This window comes from Myxine glutinosa, chromosome 3 (genome assembly GCF_964187855.1).
Source record: "Myxine glutinosa chromosome 3, kmMyxGlut1.1, whole genome shotgun sequence".
NCBI lineage: Eukaryota > Metazoa > Chordata > Myxini > Myxiniformes > Myxinidae > Myxine > Myxine glutinosa.
The window spans coordinates 82,421,098-82,440,488 of record NC_136263.1 but is presented as its reverse complement, the minus strand read 5'-3'; the positions used below and the strand labels follow the sequence as shown (position 1 = coordinate 82,440,488).

General features: G+C 46.0%; 1 protein-coding gene across 1 annotated transcript in view; it reads left to right on the top strand.

Moving 5' to 3' along the window:
* Positions 1-2,446: 2,446 nt before the first annotated feature.
* LOC137423420 (poly(A)-specific ribonuclease PARN-like) overlaps positions 2,447-19,391 on the top strand; it is a gene marked incomplete in the record, with an annotated part of 200,382 nt that continues 183,437 nt past the window's right edge. The window contains 3 exon segments of the mRNA XM_078774234.1: positions 2,447-2,695; positions 3,022-3,188; positions 5,713-5,790. Coding sequence (XP_078630360.1) covers positions 3,170-3,188; positions 5,713-5,790 — 97 coding nt within the window.

The following is a 19,391-nucleotide window of genomic DNA, read 5'->3' as shown; positions in this document are numbered from 1 at the left end:
CGGATGGGCGTCCCGTTCGCGGCAAGCAGCGCGGGGCCCCCACCCGCGGCGTGCTTGTCTGATGTGCTGGCGGGAACGACACTCACCTGCGCTCCCGTGTCGCACAGGTAACGGCGCCCGGAGAAGGTGTCCGTTATGAACAGCAGGCTGCTCGAACGGCCGGCGCTCATCGCCACTATTGAGCGCCGGCCCAGGCGTTTCCCGACCTGTTGAAGGAGCATGGCGGATGACACTGCCGAGCTTCGTGGCTGAACTTGGCGTGGAACCAGCACCAGGTGGTGGAGCTGGAGGAGCGCGGCTGGCTCCGCCAGGCCGGTGGAGTTGGTGGGTTTCCCCGCGGTGGCGGTTTTCGCCGCGGCGGTGGGCGGGGCGTGGCGGCGGTCACGAGGTGCGTATCAGCATGCTGCATATGCTGTATAAGCTGATGCTGTGGATCAGCAGCATCAGCAGCAGCATCAGCAGCATCAGCCACGAGGGCCGTGACGGCCACGCCGACTCTCGCCCGCGTGTCCGAAGCGGCGAAGTACTTGTCCGCCTCGGCTGCCAATGCTCGGGGTTCCGTTAGCCCGGTCCCGGCCAACGCGAGGCGAACCTGCGCTGGAAGTTGGCGACGGAAAAGCGCCAGGAATAGAGAACCGGGGGCTTCGTCGCCCAACAGTGACAGCATATGGTCCATTCGGACCGACGGGCGCGTGTCACCGAGCTCGGGGAGATCCAGGAGGCGGTCGGCCCGTGCGTCGTCCGTGAGGCCGAACGTGGCTAGGAGTAGCCGCTTGAGTGCCTCGTACTTGTGGCCGTCCGGTGGGTGGCGAAGGACGGACACAACTTGAGTGGCCGTGCCGGGCCCGAGGGAGGCGACGACGTGGCAATAGCGCGTGTCATCGCCGGTGAGGCGCCGAAGCTGAAATTGGGCTTCGGCCTGGACGAACCAGACTTCGGCCTGAGCCTCCCAAAATTCGGGAAGTTTGATGAAGTTGGCCATGGTAATGGCGTCGCGTGTGGAAGGATCGCTCCGGCAGATCCAACGTCGAGGGGATCACCAGTAAAGCGCGGCGTTACGCGCGCTGCTTGCGAGCAAGGAGGAAGCGGACAAGCGGTAACTTATAAGCGTCTTTATTTCAGGAGCTCACTGTAACACTGGCGCGCTCCCGCCGCTCCGGGCTGCGCGCCCGGTGTATATCATGAGGCCACGCCTACCCCTCGGGCATGGCCACCGCCCACTTGGTGCGCGGAATGATGTCACCACGCCAGTGGGCTTTTGTGTCCGCCACAATACGATGGTATACGATGGTTCACTTTGCTGAAGTATAATTAAACTCTCAATGACTTGATTCACTTTTGCCATCAGATCATTAAAGTAGTTCAGCTTAGTGTCTTAAGAAATTATCGAACAGTGATGTTATCGGCTTTCTTACAGAAAACGAAAGTGACGGCCGCACCAGGGCCTTCGTCGCCATGTAAAGTATCTCGACAAACTACGATCAATTGTCGTACGCGTTTATTCACTCTGCCGATCAAGGCCCGATTCCCAGCAGCGCCATCCGAGCTCTGGCGTAGGGATACAACCCGGTCCCGGTGTAGGGATACAACGGTGAACATTTGCACTGCATACACGACAATAGGATAAGGGTATACGCGTCATTTATTTATTACGTACGCACTAACTTGGGACTGGAGTTAAATTGGAAACCTTTCATTTGAGAAAAATAAATGAATGGAGGATGTCAGGAGATATGAAGGAGGGAAGGGGAATGATGGGTAAGTGGGAAGAAAGGAAAGAAGTTTGATAAATGGTAATACGGGGGTGTAGGGAAGAGGGGGATGTTGGGAAGAGAGAGGTGTGCTGTGCTGTGCAGTACATATACTAAAAGTAATAGTAATATAGATGGATTAATCGGCATAATTAATTGTTTAATTGTACGTGTATTGTTAAGATGTGTGAAGTGCACATCACTATCGTTTTTCCAAAATTTTGTCACTGTGAAGATTTCTCATTGCAAACTTTTTTGACATCTTTTTAGTAAAAAAAAATAAAAAAGTTTTACATTTTTTTACATTAAAGTTTTACACTTACATTAAATAAATTTACATATACTTGAAAATGCTCTGGTCCGAATTTTCTTTTTTACACGTAGCTGCAATGTTGTTTGAGGTGTAGCACATTTTAATTTAGTTCGACTGTAGAATTCGCCTTTTTTCTTACAAAATAATATTTGCTTAGCATCTGCAACTTATGTGAGATGTCGATTATCAAGCAAATATTAATCTGGGTAAAAGTACATATTTCTTTATACAGTTAAGTAAAATAATTGAGCGAACAAAAAATAAAATATCAAGTAAATCGCAATCAAGTATTTTTTTCCCCTTACTTTGGAAGAAGCACATATGTTGAAGAAACCGTATGTAGAGACTTGTGAATTTTCGAGTTTGTCTTTTTGTCAAGCGTATGTGATTTTTATACAACATATCTTGTTCGGTTAACGTTCAAAATGGTCAATTATGAATTCCTTATTTACTCCCTCAGGCTTAGGTTCGTGTATTTCCTTAGAATAGCAACCAACATTTTTCTTTGATCCGCGATGGATTCCTTTGCCTTTGTGTTATTAAATGGTCACAGCTTGGAAATAATTTTAAAGGGAATATCGCCTAGTATCCAAAATGGTCGAAGTTTTCCCAGCAAATAGAGTCAAGATAGGTAATAATGCAAATTCTTCTCTATATGAACCGATTGCGCTTTCCCTCACCACATATAAATGACAATTTTCCCCTAATTTATAAAAGGAAATTATGATGAGTTTAAGGGTTGTCATTGTTTTACTTTATATTCGGTAAAAAACTGGATGAAATAGTCTAGGGGATAAACTAGAGCTATTTAAATGTACGCGGATTTCGCGTGTTTCTTGCTCCTAACCATAAACCACGGACAGACGTAAACAGGTCGGATCCATGATTGGAGGAAGTCAGAGATTCGCGCAGTTTGCATCTCGGGACTTGGGGCTTGAATGTGAATCCCTTCTGCAGGTGATTCCGGACACACCGTTGGGACTGTAGGTCCACACGGACTATTGAGGACGATCGTTTCCGCCCGCGTGGTTTCCACGTGCAGGACTCAACGGTAACTGAGAACGGAAGGACGCACTGACCGCGCTGTGTATACTCTCTCTCTGCCATGGAGATCACCCGGAAAAGTGAGTACTGCACTGCACTGTACTGCACTGTACTGTACTAGTTTGAATGCCATTACAAGTTCAGGCGATGGAGGCATCACGAGCGATCTCACTCACTCACGATCGTGCATTTGCTGTTTTAGCGGGGGCCATTATTCACCATTCATTTCTTTTAAGCCCAAGTTTGCTTTGTCCATCGATTGTTTAAAATATGGCCTGCAGTAATCTAATAGTAATAGGCGATGAGTGCTGCCCTTCCTTCGACTGCTTCTACTTCCGTTCATTCCGCTTCTACTGCCCTTCCTTCCTTCTGCTAATGCTGCTGTCCTTCCTTCTGCGTCTACTGCCTTTCCTTCTGCTGCCTTTCCTTCTGCTGCTTCTACTGCTCTTCCTTCTGCTGCTCTTCCTTCTGCTGCTGCTGCTCTTCCTTCTGCTGCTGCTGCTCTTCCTTCTGCTGCTGCTGCTCTTCCTTCTGCTGCTGCTGCTCTTCCTTCTGCTGCTGCTCTTCCTTCTGCTGCTGCTCTTCCTTCTGCTGCTGCTCTTCCTTCTGCTGCTGCTGCTGCTCTTCCTTCTGCTGCTGCTGCTGCTCTTCCTTCTGCTGCTGCTGCTGCTCTTCCTTCTGCTGCTGCTGCTGCTCTTCCTTCTGCTGCTGCTGCTGCTGCTCTTCCTTCTGCTGCTGCTGCTGCTCTTCCTTCTGCTGCTGCTGCTGCTCTTCCTTCTGCTGCTGCTGCTGCTCTTCCTTCTGCTGCTGCTGCTCTTCCTTCTGCTGCTGCTGCTGCTCTTCCTTCTGCTGCTGCTGCTGCTCTTCCTTCTGCTGCTGCTGCTGCTGCTCTTCCTTCTGCTGCTGCTGCTGCTCTTCTTTCTGCTGCTGCTGCTGCTCTTCCTTCTGCTGCTGCTGCTGCTCTTCCTTCTGCTGCTGCTGCTGCTCTTCCTTCTGCTGCTGCTGCTGCTCTTCCTTCTGCTGCTGCTGCTGCTGCTCTTCCTTCTGCTGCTGCTGCTGCTCTTCCTTCTGCTGCTGCTGCTGCTCTTCCTTCTGCTGCTGCTGCTGCTCTTCCTTCTGCTGCTGCTGCTCTTCCTTCTGCTGCTGCTGCTGCTCTTCCTTCTGCTGCTGCTGCTGCTCTTCCTTCTGCTGCTGCTGCTGCTGCTCTTCCTTCTGCTGCTGCTGCTGCTCTTCTTTCTGCTGCTGCTGCTGCTCTTCCTTCTGCTGCTGCTGCTGCTCTTCCTTCTGCTGCTGCTGCTGCTCTTCCTTCTGCTGCTGCTGCTGCTCTTCCTTCTGCTGCTGCTGCTGCTCTTCCTTCTGCTGCTGCTGCTGCTCTTCCTTCTGCTGCTGCTGCTGCCCTTCCTTCTGCTTCTACTGCTCTTCCTTCTACTGCTGCTGCTGCTCTTCCTTCTGCTGCTGCTGCTGCTCTTCCTTCTGCTGCTGCTGCTGCTGCTGCTCTCCTTCCTTCCTTCTGCTGCTCTCCTTCCTTCTGCTTCTACTGCTCTCCTTCCTTCTGCTTCTACTGCCCTTCCTTCTGCTTCTACTGCCCTTCCTTCTGCTTCTACTGCCCTTCCTTCTGCTGCTGCTGCTCTCCTTCCTTCTGCTTCTGCTGCGCGCCTTCCTTCTGCTGCTGCTGCTGCTCTCCTTCCTTCTGCTTCTACTGTCTTTCCTTCCTGCTGCTGCCTTTGAGCCACTGTTGCTATTGCTGTGTTGTGGAGCCACTTTTGCTATTGCTGCTGCTTTGTGGAGCCACTGCCGCTGTTGCTGCTGCTTATACTGCTGAATTTGAACTGCTGCTCTGTCACGCTCACTCTCTGATTTTCTTGACACTGCCGCTGCCACTTGTTACTGGTTTTTGTGTTGCTGTCGAGGGAAAAATGCTTGTTTTTTTTATTACCTCTGCCACCAAAGGTGGATAGAGGTTATGTTTTCACCCCTGTCTGTCTGTTTGTCTGTCTGTGAACAAGATATCTTAAAGTTGTGGACAGATTGGGACGAAATTTGGCAGAGAGGTAGTGTATGTGACAAGGACGAAATGATTAGATTTTGTTGAAGATCCGGATTTGGATCCGGCTACTATAATTTTTTAAAGTGATTCTTCATCATTGTGAGATAGGGCCTAAAACGATACAAAGCAGGATATCTCAAAAAGTTGGGGACGGATTTGGACGAAAGTTGGTGGACCGGTTGTGTGTCTGACAAGAACTAATCGTTTCGATTTGGGTGAAGATCTGAATATGGATTCAGATACGAGAATTACTTAATTTTAAAGTGACTCTTCACCATTGAGGCATCGGGCGAAAAGTGATTTATAGCATCATATTTAAAAAAGTTATGAATGACTTATGACCAAACTAGGTGGATGAGTTGGCGAGGTGACGAGAACAAGCCGATTAGATTTTGGTTCAGGTCCGAATCCAGATCCGGTCTATCAGTGGGATACAAAACAAACTGTTCGGCCTGGTGGAGGTATGCACTCTACCGAGTGCCATTCTCGTTTCTGATGTGATAAATAAAACAAAAATCTGATCTTGCCTCTGAACATCTTGCATTTATTTCATTTAGATTTCAAAGACAGCCTGGACATAATTTACCAAGCTATTGATGAAGCTGAGTTTTTGGCCATTGATGGCGAGTTCACAGGTGAGGCTGATTACAGTTGCTCCTCACATGCACATGAGAAAATATATGATTTATGAAATTTTTTCCAGTGTTTGGTGCAGGTGCATTTGCTCTTGAGAAATTGCATTTATTTTTTTTATTCTTATTTTTGGACTCCTAAGCCAAGTTTCCCAAGACACCTGTTTCACTTGAACGGTATATGGTGAAACAAGACGTGAACCCCACGTAATGTCGATGGATGTGTTGCTGACATTACCTCTCCTCAGCAGAGGTTTTTGGGCATCTATGCATCCATTTGAGACCACTTTGCACTGATGTATGAGTGTATCTTACTGTTCTTGAAGAAACTTTAACACTCGTACTTTCAGCCGGGTCATTTGCAAGATTTATGTTGGATTGTTATCTATCATGTAGAGCAGTGGTTTGTAACCTTTTTCGCAACAGGGACCGGCAAAGGTCAGTGATAAATGACCACAGACTCTGTTTCGCACTCTGTTCCACACTCCGTTTCAACACACTCTTCCCACATACACTCCAATGTGCATTCTTCTTCGCACTCTGTAACACACTCGCGCTTTGGTGTCGTTTGCACACGCGCGCCATTCACCTTCACACAGCGCACCACGGACCTTCCACAAGCGCCCGGGTGACGTCGCGATCCCAAGCGCGCGAAAAATGTTTTCCCGCCAAACACTTTCGCGCCAAACCTTTTCGCGCCATACACAGTCCTACTCACCTTCGGGACCCTTTTCCGCAGCAGCGCCTGCAAATTCTCATTGGGGTTAGGCAGCACAACATCACGATGCGAACACAGACTTTGCGTGCATTCCATCTTTTTCTCCCATTTAATTCCTATCTCCGCCGTCTCCTCAACCCCAATTTCAACTATAATTTATTTTTCTTTATTAAGCTCGACGACCGCTGGCGCACATAAAATAAACTTTCCAATTCGGCGGCCGTCGGCTTTTCCACACCCCGAGTCGCGATTTCTACACCGGTCCACTCAACTGCACTTTGCTCCACCTCGCTTTCCCCGCGTTCCTCAAATCGCGCTACCTCGTCGCGTACCAATGCGACCTTCCCGCTTGACCTGCACTTTATTTCTTTCCCCATCTCTTTTATTTGGCCTCCTAATCTGTTACCACACCCTTTTAACCCGTCCTTCATTCCTTTCATTTGATTCTCTTGGGTGGCCATCCTGTTTTCCAACCCCATTAACCCCTCTTTCATTTCTTTCATTTGGCCCCCCATTTCCTTCATTTGGCCCCCCATTTCCTTCAATTGCCCCCCCCCATTTTGCTTTCTATTCCCCCAATTTGATTTCCCAATTGCTCTCCCATTTTGTTTTCCAATCGCTCACCCATTTCATCCATTTTATGCTCCTCCTTGATCATATAGGCCCTCATTTGTGCCATAAATAATTGGAAGTCCCCTGGCATCGCGGGCTCGGCACTCGCCGCCATGTGCGAGGCGCCACCATTTTCTTCGCCTGCCACCCCTACTGCTGCACCCTCATCAATGTTCTCCTCCTCTTCCCATTCTTCCCTGGGGTCCTGGGTTTTTGACTCTAATTCCTCCTCTACCTCCTCATTTACCCCCACCGGCATCCGACTGTCTTGGCTATCCATGGCACGAATATAATTTGGTTTTTAATAAAATTTCGGCCGCTCGTAATTCTGAGTGCGTTAAGCGCATTTCGGGTCAAATCCCACTTCCCTGACACCAAATGTTGCGGATCTCAACGTCGGCCTTTCCCCTTACCAAGGGGGGATTAGTCCCCTTGTCTTTTACTAGCCGACACGATCCGGGGCTATGACGTTCCTTCCGGTCAGCGTTGAGTAGGGTCGTAGGCCGAATTCCTATTACCTAATTACCAACGCCTCCCAGGAAGCAAGGAAATAACCCCGCCCGAATCACGGTTATAGTGGAAACGCCGAGCGATAGCGAGCCATGATCCGAGCCGTTAACAAGAACTAAACCCGATCTGAGCGGTTCCGAATAGTGCCACGCTTACCCAATGGAGGGAAACACTGATACGGTCGGATCAGGAAAGACAGGAAGAACAGATTGGTTTATTTACAATTTGTACAGGAAGGAGAAGAAGAACACACAGTGAAGCTTATACAGTCTTAACTTATCCCAAGACACGGGCCCGTTTCACTCTCAGACACACTCACACGTGGACGTAGATGGTCGGGTCGATGGTCCAGGGATGATGACGTCCAGGCAGTTCACTCTGGTCCCCGACTCGTACCGTGAAGCAGATGGTCAGGGCGGCAGAAGCTCCCCGCGGGTCATTTACGCGGAGCGGACAATTACAGGGCGAAAGGCAAGGCTGGCTGGCGGTTACTGGCGACCACGGTCACGTACGTATTAGATGAACTGGCGCTATATGCGCTCCCAATACCGCTCAATAGGCGCTCTCCAATGCAAGTTCAATAGCATACGTCCTCATACAAGCGCGTATCCGCTGCAGTCCTCTTCCAATGAATCCTCTTACAAAGCCCCCGCCCGCTCATCAGTCCTCTTTACCAAGCGCGATTCCTTCAATCCTCTGTCATACGCGCTGTTGCGTCAGTCCCGGACAGTCCTTTTGAGGGCTTTGGGCGTGCGTTTATATAGCCTTTGCAGCGAACCTTCCAGCACTTGCTAGATGCGCCTTTACCACGCCCTCTTAAGCCATGCCCACCGAGCCCTGGTTGGTCGTTGCCCTCACCGTCTCCGCCTTTGACGTGCTGCTTGACGCGGCCACACCCCGACCTCGCGCTCCTCCCCCTTTCCAGGCCTACCTCGTGGCATTTGGCTGGTTTCGAGCGAAAACCCAAGGCAGCGAACGCTGCTGGCAAACGAGGTGGTTTAGCCGAATCGGGGCGCGGGATGGATGCTGCTCAACGAGGTCGACTTGGAGGGTGGCCGCAAAATGAACGGGACCTATACTTATTTATTTTACACAACGCAGGTATCACGAATGGAAATGGCCTTATCCTGACACATACTATGACATAACTAATGTTCTAAGGTGACCTACGTGTTGCATATGGACTAATTATGGGGGCAAACCTTTAACCTTTAATGATGGTATATTTACACTCAGAATCGTAACTATATATATATACATATATATATATATATATATATATATATATATATATATATATATATATATATATATATATATATATGTATGTATGTATGTATGTATGTATGTATGTATGTATGTATGTATGTATGTATGTATGTATGTATATATATATATATATATATATATATATATATATATATATATATATATGTCGTACACACGGTCATGGCCAAAAATATTGGCCTCCTTGCACTTTTTTCAAATAATGCACCATTTCTTCCAGAAAATTGTTGAAATAAAAAAATATTTTGTTATTCACATCTGTATTTCTTTGGTTTGCAGTGGAACAAAACAAAAAAAGCTGAAAAAATTACTAAATATTAGCTTATTCCACACAGAAATCCTAAAATAGCCCGGACAAATATTATTGGCACCTTTTCGAAGTTGTTAGAAATAATTAGATTTCAAGCAGGTGATTCTCCTTTACTTTGGAATTGAATTCACCCGTGGTGAGTTATAGGTGCCTGCAATATAAAAATCACTCATTCAACCATTTTGAAGAGAGAAAAGGAGTCATTCTGCTGTTTTGTGTCACTGTGTGTACCACAATGAGCATGGAGAAAAGAAAGAAAAGCAGAGAATTGTCTGAGGAGGTCAGACACAAGATTGGAGCCAAGCATGGACAATCTCAAGGCTACAAGTCCATCGCCAGAGACCTTGATGTTCCTGTGTCCACCATACGCAATGTTATCAGGAAAGTTATGGCCCATGGCACTGTAGCCAACCTCCCTGGACGTGGCTGCAAGAGAAAGCTTGATCGAAGATTGCAGCGAAGGATTGTTCGAATGGTGGAGAAAGCACCTCGATCAACTTCCAAACAGATTCAAGCTGACCTTCAGACACAAGGTACGACAGTTACAACTCGCACCATCCGTCGCCAACTCAATGAAAGGGGGTTCTATGGTAGGAGACCCAGGAGGACCACACTGCTGAGAGAGAGACATACGAAAGCCTAACTGGAGTTTGTCAAAACACCTGAACAAGCCAAAATCTTTCTGGGAAAATGTCCTGTGGACTGATGATACCAAATTAGAGCTCTTTGGTAAAGCACATAATCTCTAAGTTTACAGAAAACAAAATGAAGCCTTCAAAGAAAAGAACGCCTTCCCTACCGTTAAACACGGAGGAGGTTCAGTGATGTTTTGGGGTTGCTGTGCTGCCTCTGTGGGTGCCTTGAATGTGTGGATGGCATTATTAAATCGGGAGATTACCAAGGCATTTTAGAGGGCAATGTTCAACCCAGTGTCAGAAAGCTGGGTCTCCATCAAAGGTCATGGGTTTTGCAACAGGACAATGACCCCAAACATGGGGGAAGCATCCAGGAATGGTTCAAGACAAAACGCTGGACTGTTCTGAAGTGGCCAGCAATGAGTCCAGATCTAAATCCCATTGAACACTTGTGGGGAGATCTGAAAACAGCAGTTGGGAGAAGGCACCCTTCAAATATGGGAGAACTGGAGCAGTTTGCACAAGAAAAGTGGACCAAACTGGCAGTAGAGAGGTATAGGAAGCTCATTCATGGCTAAAGGAAGCGCATGACTGCAGTTATTTTGTCCAAAGCCTGTGCTACCAAATATTAAGTCTAGGGTGTCATTAAGTTTGTCAATGCCATTTCCTTTTATTTTATGATTTAGAAGGATGTATGAAGTTCTGAATCAAAAACAATGGTTCTGTAATATTAACTGTGAAATAAAGAATTGTGGAGACCAAATACTTTTGTCAATTTAAAATTATTTTTTGATGAAATTGTGAGTTATTTGAAAAAAGTGCAAGGGTGCCAATATTTTTGGCCACAACTATATATATATATACAGTGAAACCCCGATTTTAAGCGCCCTGATTTAACACGAATTCGGATACAACGCGATGAGTCATTGGACCTTTTTTTTTTTTTTGCTCTTTCCGGAAATGGAACAAACTGCGAGAAAAAGAAAATCTTTTTCTGTGAAAGATAAGTTTCACGCACTTGACGCGATCAAGACTAAAAGTCAAACTCAAGTTGCACGAGACCTCGGGATACCGGAATCAACGCTTCGTGGCTGTAAATCTCAAGAAGAAAAGTTACGTGCGTCGCTTTGCAAAGTTGAAGAAGAAGCAGGACTAAAAGCCAAACGCCTGAAGACAGCCAAACATATATGAGTACCTGATGGACGCAGAGATCGTCCGTAACGTAACTAAAGCACTGGCGGAGGCAAGTGTACCGGTTCTGGAGCCACAAGAAGATGATAATGAAGAGCCTCCACCCCCACCCCCAAAAGTGTCTGAAGCCATTGAACACCTCGAGGCCAGCCTCCGTTGGCTGGAGAACCAGGAGGTGGACCACATAAAAATCCTCCAACTCAGAAGCATTCTAGATTTCGCTCGCAGCCAGCGACATGCTACGTTCAAGCAAGGAACACTCGATCACTTTTTAAAGAAATAAACTGTAAATGATGATTGCTAATATTCTTGAATGTTTTTATTTGTTGTTTTAGGATGTTTTAGGATGTTAGGTCAACATTGGGTCAGTTTGAACGCTGATTTTCTTGAACCCCAATTTAGCGCGACCCCGCTTTTTTCACGATGACATTTTATGGACCTCAACGATCGCGTTATAACGGGGCCACACTGTATAGATATATATATATATATATATATATATATATATATATATATATATATATATATATATACACACACACACACACACACACACACACACACACACACACACACACACACACACACACACACACACACACACTAGCAGAAGTACCCGGCATTGCCGGGCGGGGGAGGAGGAGGGGAGGGGGAGGGGGGAGGAGGAGGGGATGGGGAAGAGGAGGGGAGGGGGAAGGGGAGAGGGGAGGGTGTGGGGGTGCCCGTGGGAAGAAGGGCCCCTCCCCCTTCCCCTCCCCCCCCTACCCCTCCCCCCTCCCCCCCGTTCCCCTCCCCTCCTTTTCCCCCTCCCCTCCTCCTCCTCCCCCTTAACACCAGGGGGGTTGACTCAGCCTGTCATCCTACCGAGATCGGCAAATTGAGTACCAGTTCACTGGTAATTCCCTGTGTGCCGCAAGAGGCGCCTAACAGGGTTGGCGGCACGAACCCGGAAGTCGGAACTCATTGTCGTCAAATAAATGTAGCATGTATGTTTCACTCTCTGTCACATGCCGTTGGTCCCATGTCAATCGGATGAAGTTGAAAAATTAACATTACGAAGTTTCTCTGGGACATACTGATTCCGAATAATGAAGTTGAAAAATTAACGTTCCAAAATACGCTAATTACGCTAACAGAAGCGCTGGCGCTGCGAAGCGCTAGAGGGAGCGCTGCGCTCCCTCCCTTCGATTCCCTCCCTCTTCTGCTTGCGTTTCTGCGCTAATACGCTAATTTTAAAACCTGAAGTTTTTTAAAATTTAAGGTGTGCTGTAGTTGCTCTGAGACGTACTGATTCCGAATATGCCTTTGGTTTTTCTCTGCGATGAGTAGTTCTCGAGTTATAAGAGGACAAACAAACATACTTTACTGCTTTATATGTATAGAAGTTGGTACGATTCGGCCAAGGAATCCCAGAGATAATTGCAATTAAGTGAGCCGTGATGTCACGGAACGCGCTGCCGGTAATATATTATAATTTATGGTAATCTATGCAGCACGACATGGTCATCACGGAAAACAAGGCGCCTTTGCCGGCGCAAAACGGCTCTCCCAGGGTCAAACTCAGTATCGTTGTGAGCGCACGGTTCAGCCCTTCAAGAAAAAGATTATTTTGTAAAAATCGAACCACGCGTTAAAAAGATATGACTGGTTTTGTTCGCCGGCACGTCGGCGCTCGAATCAGCTCGCGATAAAATCCAACACGTCCTTTGTCGGGGTCGTCTGAACCAACCACGGGGCCAAGAAGGCTGGGACTGGTCTCAAAAGTTAGGTCTCGATCATATCTCGTAATGCTGGAAGCTGCACGTCTTTGTGATAATCATGTGGACCATGACAAGAGATCGTGCGAGTCGCTCGCAACGGCTTCAAGCACTTCCGCATTCGACCATTTCATGAACGCCATACGCCCCGCCCATCAAAGCGCGTACGTATTAAACGAACATACAGTGGCCCATGTGTCGTCATTTGCGCATGCGCCAAAGTCTTTGCAGGAACATGAAGCATCGGAACAGCGCATTTGCGCATGCGCAAGAGTGAGAACCGCCTGTGCACCATTACGCTAACAGAAGCGCTCGCGCTGCGAAGCGCTAGAGGGAGCGCTGCGCTCCCTCCCTTCGATTCCCTCCCTCTTCTGCTAGCGCTTCTGCGCTAATACGCTAATTTTAAAACCCGAAGTTTTTAAAAATTTAAGGTGTGCTGTCGTTGCTCTGAGACGTACCGATTCCGAATATGCCTTTGGTTTTTCTCTGCGATGAGTAGTTCTCGAGTTATAAGAGGACAAACAAACAAACATACTTTACTGCTTTATATATATAGATATATATATATATACTACATGACTAAAAAAGTGTGGACATCCAAACATCTCATTCCAAAACCATGGGCATTAATATGGAGTTGGCCCCCCCTCTTTTCTGCTATAACAGCCTTTACTCTTCTGTGAAGGCTTTCCACTAGATGTTGGAACACTGCTGTGGGGATTTGCTTCCATTCAGCCACAATAGCATTGGTGAGGTCGGGCACTGACGTTGGGTGATTAGGCCTGGCTCGCAGTCGGGGTTCCAATTCATCCCAAAGGTGTTCTATGGGGTTGAGGTCAGTGCTCTGTGCAGGCCAGTCAAGTTCTTCCACACGGATCTTGACAAACCATTTCGGTATGGACCTTGATTTGTGCACGGGGGTACTGTCATGCTGAAACAGGAAAGGGCCTTCCCCAAACTGTTGCCACAAAGTTGGAAGCACACAATCGTCTAGAATGTCATTGTGTGCTGTAGCGTTAAGATTTCCCTTCACTGGAACTAAGGGGCCGAGCCCCAACCATGAAAAACAGCCCCAGACCATTATTCCTCCTCCACCAAACTTTACAGTTGGCACTTTGCATTCGGGTAGGCAAGTGTTCAGACCCCTTAACTTTTTTGTGGGGGGGAGGGGGGGATAGGGGGGCGGGGTTGGAGGGAAGTGTGTATCCAAACGAGTTACTAATTTATATGCTCGGAAATGCGGGTTGATGACACAATGGAGTATCCCTGGTGCGTTTCCACATGAGTGGGACAAACACTCGTGGCGAGTCAATCACCTCCTCCGTGAGCTATGTCACGGTTTCCTCCGCATGCCATCCCTCCAAAATCCATCTTCTGGCTTTACTGGGGTTGCCCTCAAAATGCTGACACTATCCCATTGTGGAACACGGCCAGCCTTCAGCCATGTTTGGCAACGGCAGATCTCCTGGGAAAATTACATTTTAAAGGGGAATTGACATGAGTATAGACATCAAATGTTTAAGATTAATTAATTGTAGCAACAAAAAAGATTAAGTTTGGCGGAAAAATTGTTGCTCTAGCATGCGTGAATCGTGAGATATCCGAGTTTTAAAATGCCAATAGCAGACGATTTCTCTCGCGCCGGCCAGCATCTCGCGATAATCTGCCCTCCACGATGTGACGTCATCGGAGGAAGCTGATGTGACTGCGCAATAGTAAACAATGGCAGACACCGACTCCGATAGTTGCGTAAGTCTGGATATCAGCGATATTTCTGACCAATCTGATGCGGAAAATGAAGAGAAAGTTAATAATCTTGGGGAATCACACTCGATTCACCCATACAGATTTGAACCATACCGTCCAGAGAGTGAAGAAGAGAAATCGTCGGGCACAGACACAATGGCGATCGATTTTGATCTCGGGCGCCTCCAAAATACTGAATGGTATTCATTTTTATGTCTCTTTTTTAATTGAAAAAGTTTCTTTTTCTGGTCAATGGAATACATAATTAATATTTAATTAATGTTCGGTGCCGTGAGGCAAGAAATGGATAGAAACACAGAAACGAAATACGACTTTATTGACTTAGTGCAACACTGCAGGTGTATCAGTTGTAGTGTTCATGTACAGGCTTTAGTAAGAACAGACATACATATGCAAATACTTATTGTTTCTGGACAGGTGCAGTTGTGGTAATTGTGAGGCCATGCCACAGGTGAATGAGTGCAAGTGCTGCAGGGAGATGCCTAAAGTTAGAGAGGAAATGGAAAACGCTGGAGTACTTTCATGCATTATCAACCACCCTGGTTTTGCACCATGCTGTTTGGAAACACATGTGCTGCGAACAGCTAACTACGCCTACATTGACCATCATGGAAAGCAGGTGCCTGGCTCTGATCACATGTAGAAGTTGTAGCAGCAGGTTGTGCTACTTTGAGAAGTGATGAAAATTCCTGTGAATAAATAAATAATATGTATCACATACCACAATTTCACCTGCATGTAGTGATAGAAATTTCGAATATAGGTCACCAAATGTCAAATGTAAACAAACAGAAGCCACACAACTCACCCTTTTCGTTGCTAGTTTTTCTGCAGCTTTGGATTTGCGCATCTTTTTATCTGGTTTCTCTGCCGAACGAACGAAAATAGACGGTACAGCTGAGGGAATGAGCACCCGTTTATGTTGTACAGCAAATCCCAAACTTGCTTTAAGTTATGGGATTTCATTGAAACAGTGGCGCTCAAAATGTTCGCTGCACAACACCGACGATGAAGTTGGCATCCACTTCGCCCGTGTTCTCTGAACTTGTTTCGTCCAAATATCTCTCAGCTTAACATCCTTTGGGAATTTGAAAACGGAGACGGTTTCACTTGGACAATTAGAACAACCAGCAGCCACACAACGACTGGGCATGATTCCAACTGATCGTAACGAAAACAAAGCGATGTTCTGATCGTCACGAAGCCAACAAGGCTTTAAGAACGAAAACCTGGGTTACTTCGCAAACGTCATTTCCGGTTTGCGGTTTTGACAAAACTGATTTTGCTTGTTCGGCGATATTTTGACAAATTCTAATAAAACCGCGAAGATATTTGTGAAATGAACTCAATAGAGGTGTTTAAGATATGTTTATGTTTCGAAATCTGCAAAGTTGTTTTGGTCGTGTCCGTTCTCCTTTAAGGCCTTGCGATGCTCGGTGATGCGTTGTCCTAACTTTCTTCCCGTCTCACCAACATATTCAGCCCAACAAATGCAGGGATCATTCACCTTCCTAGATGTCTGCCTCTGTCACACACTTTTTGTACTTGTCTGTCTCTGTGTCTGTCTCTGTCGCTCTCTCTCTCTCTATAACTCTGTCATGGCTCCGACTTGGTGAAGGCGGGGGTACACCTTACTAGATGTGGGGGATCTCTGGGTCGCTCCTGGGAAATCAATCGGCTGTCTCCATGTCGCGGGCTTGTTCAAGAGAACTCTCCGGGGCTATACAACAACAACAACAACGCCCAATGAAGATGCATTCTTGTAATTTAGAGGAAAGTTCGCCCGACTTTCCAAGGCTTATAAACAAACTGATGGACATGTAATTATCATACCATGTGAAGTAAATAAGCATCAGAGATGACAAAAATAGGCTTGGTAGAGTGAAATGCCTGCATATGTAATTTGTTAGTTGTAGTCAGGTTTGTTATGTAATTTCGTTCTTTTTTTGTGGAGATTAGCAAAACTATACATTTTTGGAAAGCTGATAGCACCAGGAATCCGAAAAACCATGTTTCCATTTGCGCAAATTTTTCTTTGGCGGCCATATTGGATTTTCAAAATGGCCACCATCGGAAACCTATTTTTCGCGATATCTCAACATCCGAACCACCTAGAGTGCTGATTCCAACACCTATACCCACATTTTTGGGGATGAGGAATCACATGAAGCCATCTAAAATAATCTACACCTACCCTGGGATACCAGGTGGCAGCCTACAGCGGATTTTCAAGATGGCCACTTTCAGGAAACATGTTTTTTTCTGAATATGTATACCACATTGAGTGATGTTTCGCTACATTGTGGCACACGGATCATAATTATGAAACCACATCCCTCATATATCCTAAACAGGTGATTTATGTATTCAAGAGGTAAGTATATAGAGATGAGGCTATACAATCCATAATTATACATGTAATAATTACTTTTATTTGAACATAGAATATTTCCCATAGATGAAATTTTATCTTTGTCAACATTCATCAACATTTTGTCCTCATAGGTTTTCAAATGTCCTCATCACTGTCGTCAGAGCAGAGAACAGGTTGACAGTCATCGTCGTTTTCACATTCGGAGCTGCACAAACACAAGTCTGTGCATGCCAAGTCATTGGCACGGCACGAACACCGTCTCGATGAGCAGTCTCCTTTGCACTGACATCTGACCATCTCAAGTATTGCTTTCGGTGCTGGTGGTACATCTGTCATTAGTGGTTTCAATTCCCCATCGTTGTCCTTGAAGTAGCCATGTTGCTGTGGATCCAGGAACTGCCAAGGTCATGGTGAACTGCCAAGGCTAATCCTAGAGACTGTGGAGTTTCTTGTGATTTGGTTGATCGGAAGGTCGCAGAATCAGTTTTGGGCCTATAGTTCACTTGCTTGTCAGATTTGAATCCACCCAATAGCATCTGACTAACAGTGAGTACTTCTCTGTTAACGTGAGTGGTTCGTTTTTCAGTTTCTAGTGTTTCTGTTGGCCCCACCATAACCCATCTGATCATTGCGTGGAGTGCTGCTGGAACATCATCTGTGCTGCTAGTGACCTGTATAGCATCGGATGAGTTTTCCTGTTGGTGGAAGTTCTTGATAATTCTGCGCAATGCCTTTGCTGCTTTATAGATAATATTCAGATCGTCTACTTCACTTTCTATCATGGCAGACTGAACCATATCGGATTCGCATGCATCTGGGGAGTAAAGAACAGAAGGTTTTCTCCTGTCCTTTTGCCTAACAGACGTTACGTGTGGTAGTTCTAGAAGAATTCTCTCCTTGAGCCAGTGTCTACTATATGCAGGGAAGTGGTGCGCCAATGCATCTGTGCCACCAAGCAAGTTGATGTATGTTGTTTCAATATGTGCCATGGATAAGTATTGTTTATTCTGAGTTTGACAGTCGACAAGGCTAATCAACTCAATCAAACATGATGTTTGAAACGGATGACCTCTCTCTGTTGTTCCCTTGTTATCCTTGGTACGTAACACATGGAATACATTTGTTGTCCAACATGACTTGTGGTATTGAACATCGATTGCATGTGCATCAGTGGGTGAGATGGATGTGTTTAACCTAGTTTGCAGGGTGAGATTTCCAGACAGCTCCACAGCATCGTGTAATGCTTTCCCACCGTTTTCTGTTCTCAATGTGTACAATTTTTGCTCGTTATCTTCCTGGCAGAAAAAGCAATGTTCCTTAATGAATGGAGCTGTTGCAGAACGTGTAAACGGACTGGTGGTGGAAGTTGATGGTTCGTCCAGTTCTGTGCTTTTTCGCTTTTGTCCACGTTTTTTCTCTGTGTAGGAGCCGGCTGAAATGTGATATTGATGGCGGTCTTTGGCACGTTGTACCTTCTCTTTGTTGGTTGCATTTGAATAACAGATACGATGCCAAACTGCATTATTGAATTGCAGACTTTCACTTGTTTCATCCTTTATGCGACTGTGAATTTTAACATATTTTCCATCATGGTAGGCTGCTCTATCATTAAGGGTTTGTAGCAAGTGTTCAAACGAGTCCGGTTTGGGCTGCTGGACAAGCGTTCCATATTTTGCTGAAGCGGTTTGACAAATTATGCAGTGCTGCCACTGTGTGGGCTGAGTCGTAACTTCACTCATCTTCTCTCAAGACCTGCAAATATATAAAACGACAACAGGTAAGTAATTGTGAGCTTCATGAGGTTTATTTTAAATGAACTATTAGGTCTGATATAATGACTTTCCATGTACATGAACTGAACATGTTGAAATGATCCCATTTATGACTATGACTGTACTGAGGCGAAACATCACTCAATGTGGTATACATATTCAGAAAAAAACATGTTTCCTGAAAGTGGCCATCTTGAAAATCCGCTGTAGGCTGCCACCTGGTATCCCAGGGTAGGTGTAGATTATTTTAGATGGCTTCATGTGATTCCTCATCCCCAAAAATGTGGGTATAGGTGTTGGAATCAGCACTCTAGGTGGTTCGGATGTTGAGATATCGCGAAAAATAGGTTTCCGATGGTGGCCATTTTGAAAATCCAATATGGCCGCCAAAGAAAAATTTGCGCAAATGGAAACATGGTTTTTCGGATTCCTGGTGCTATAAGCTTTCCAAAAATGTATAGGTTTGCTAATCTCCACAAAAAAAGAACGAAATTATAAATCTGAACATAATGAACCTGACTATTGGGAGTTTGGGGAAATTTGAGAGATTTTTTCCCCTTCTTATTTCGAAGTTATTATGCACACGTACTCTTTGAAATGCACACTTACACTTTCATACACTCGACATCACCTCTGAATTTATATACATTTTAAAAACTCGTTGAAAACTG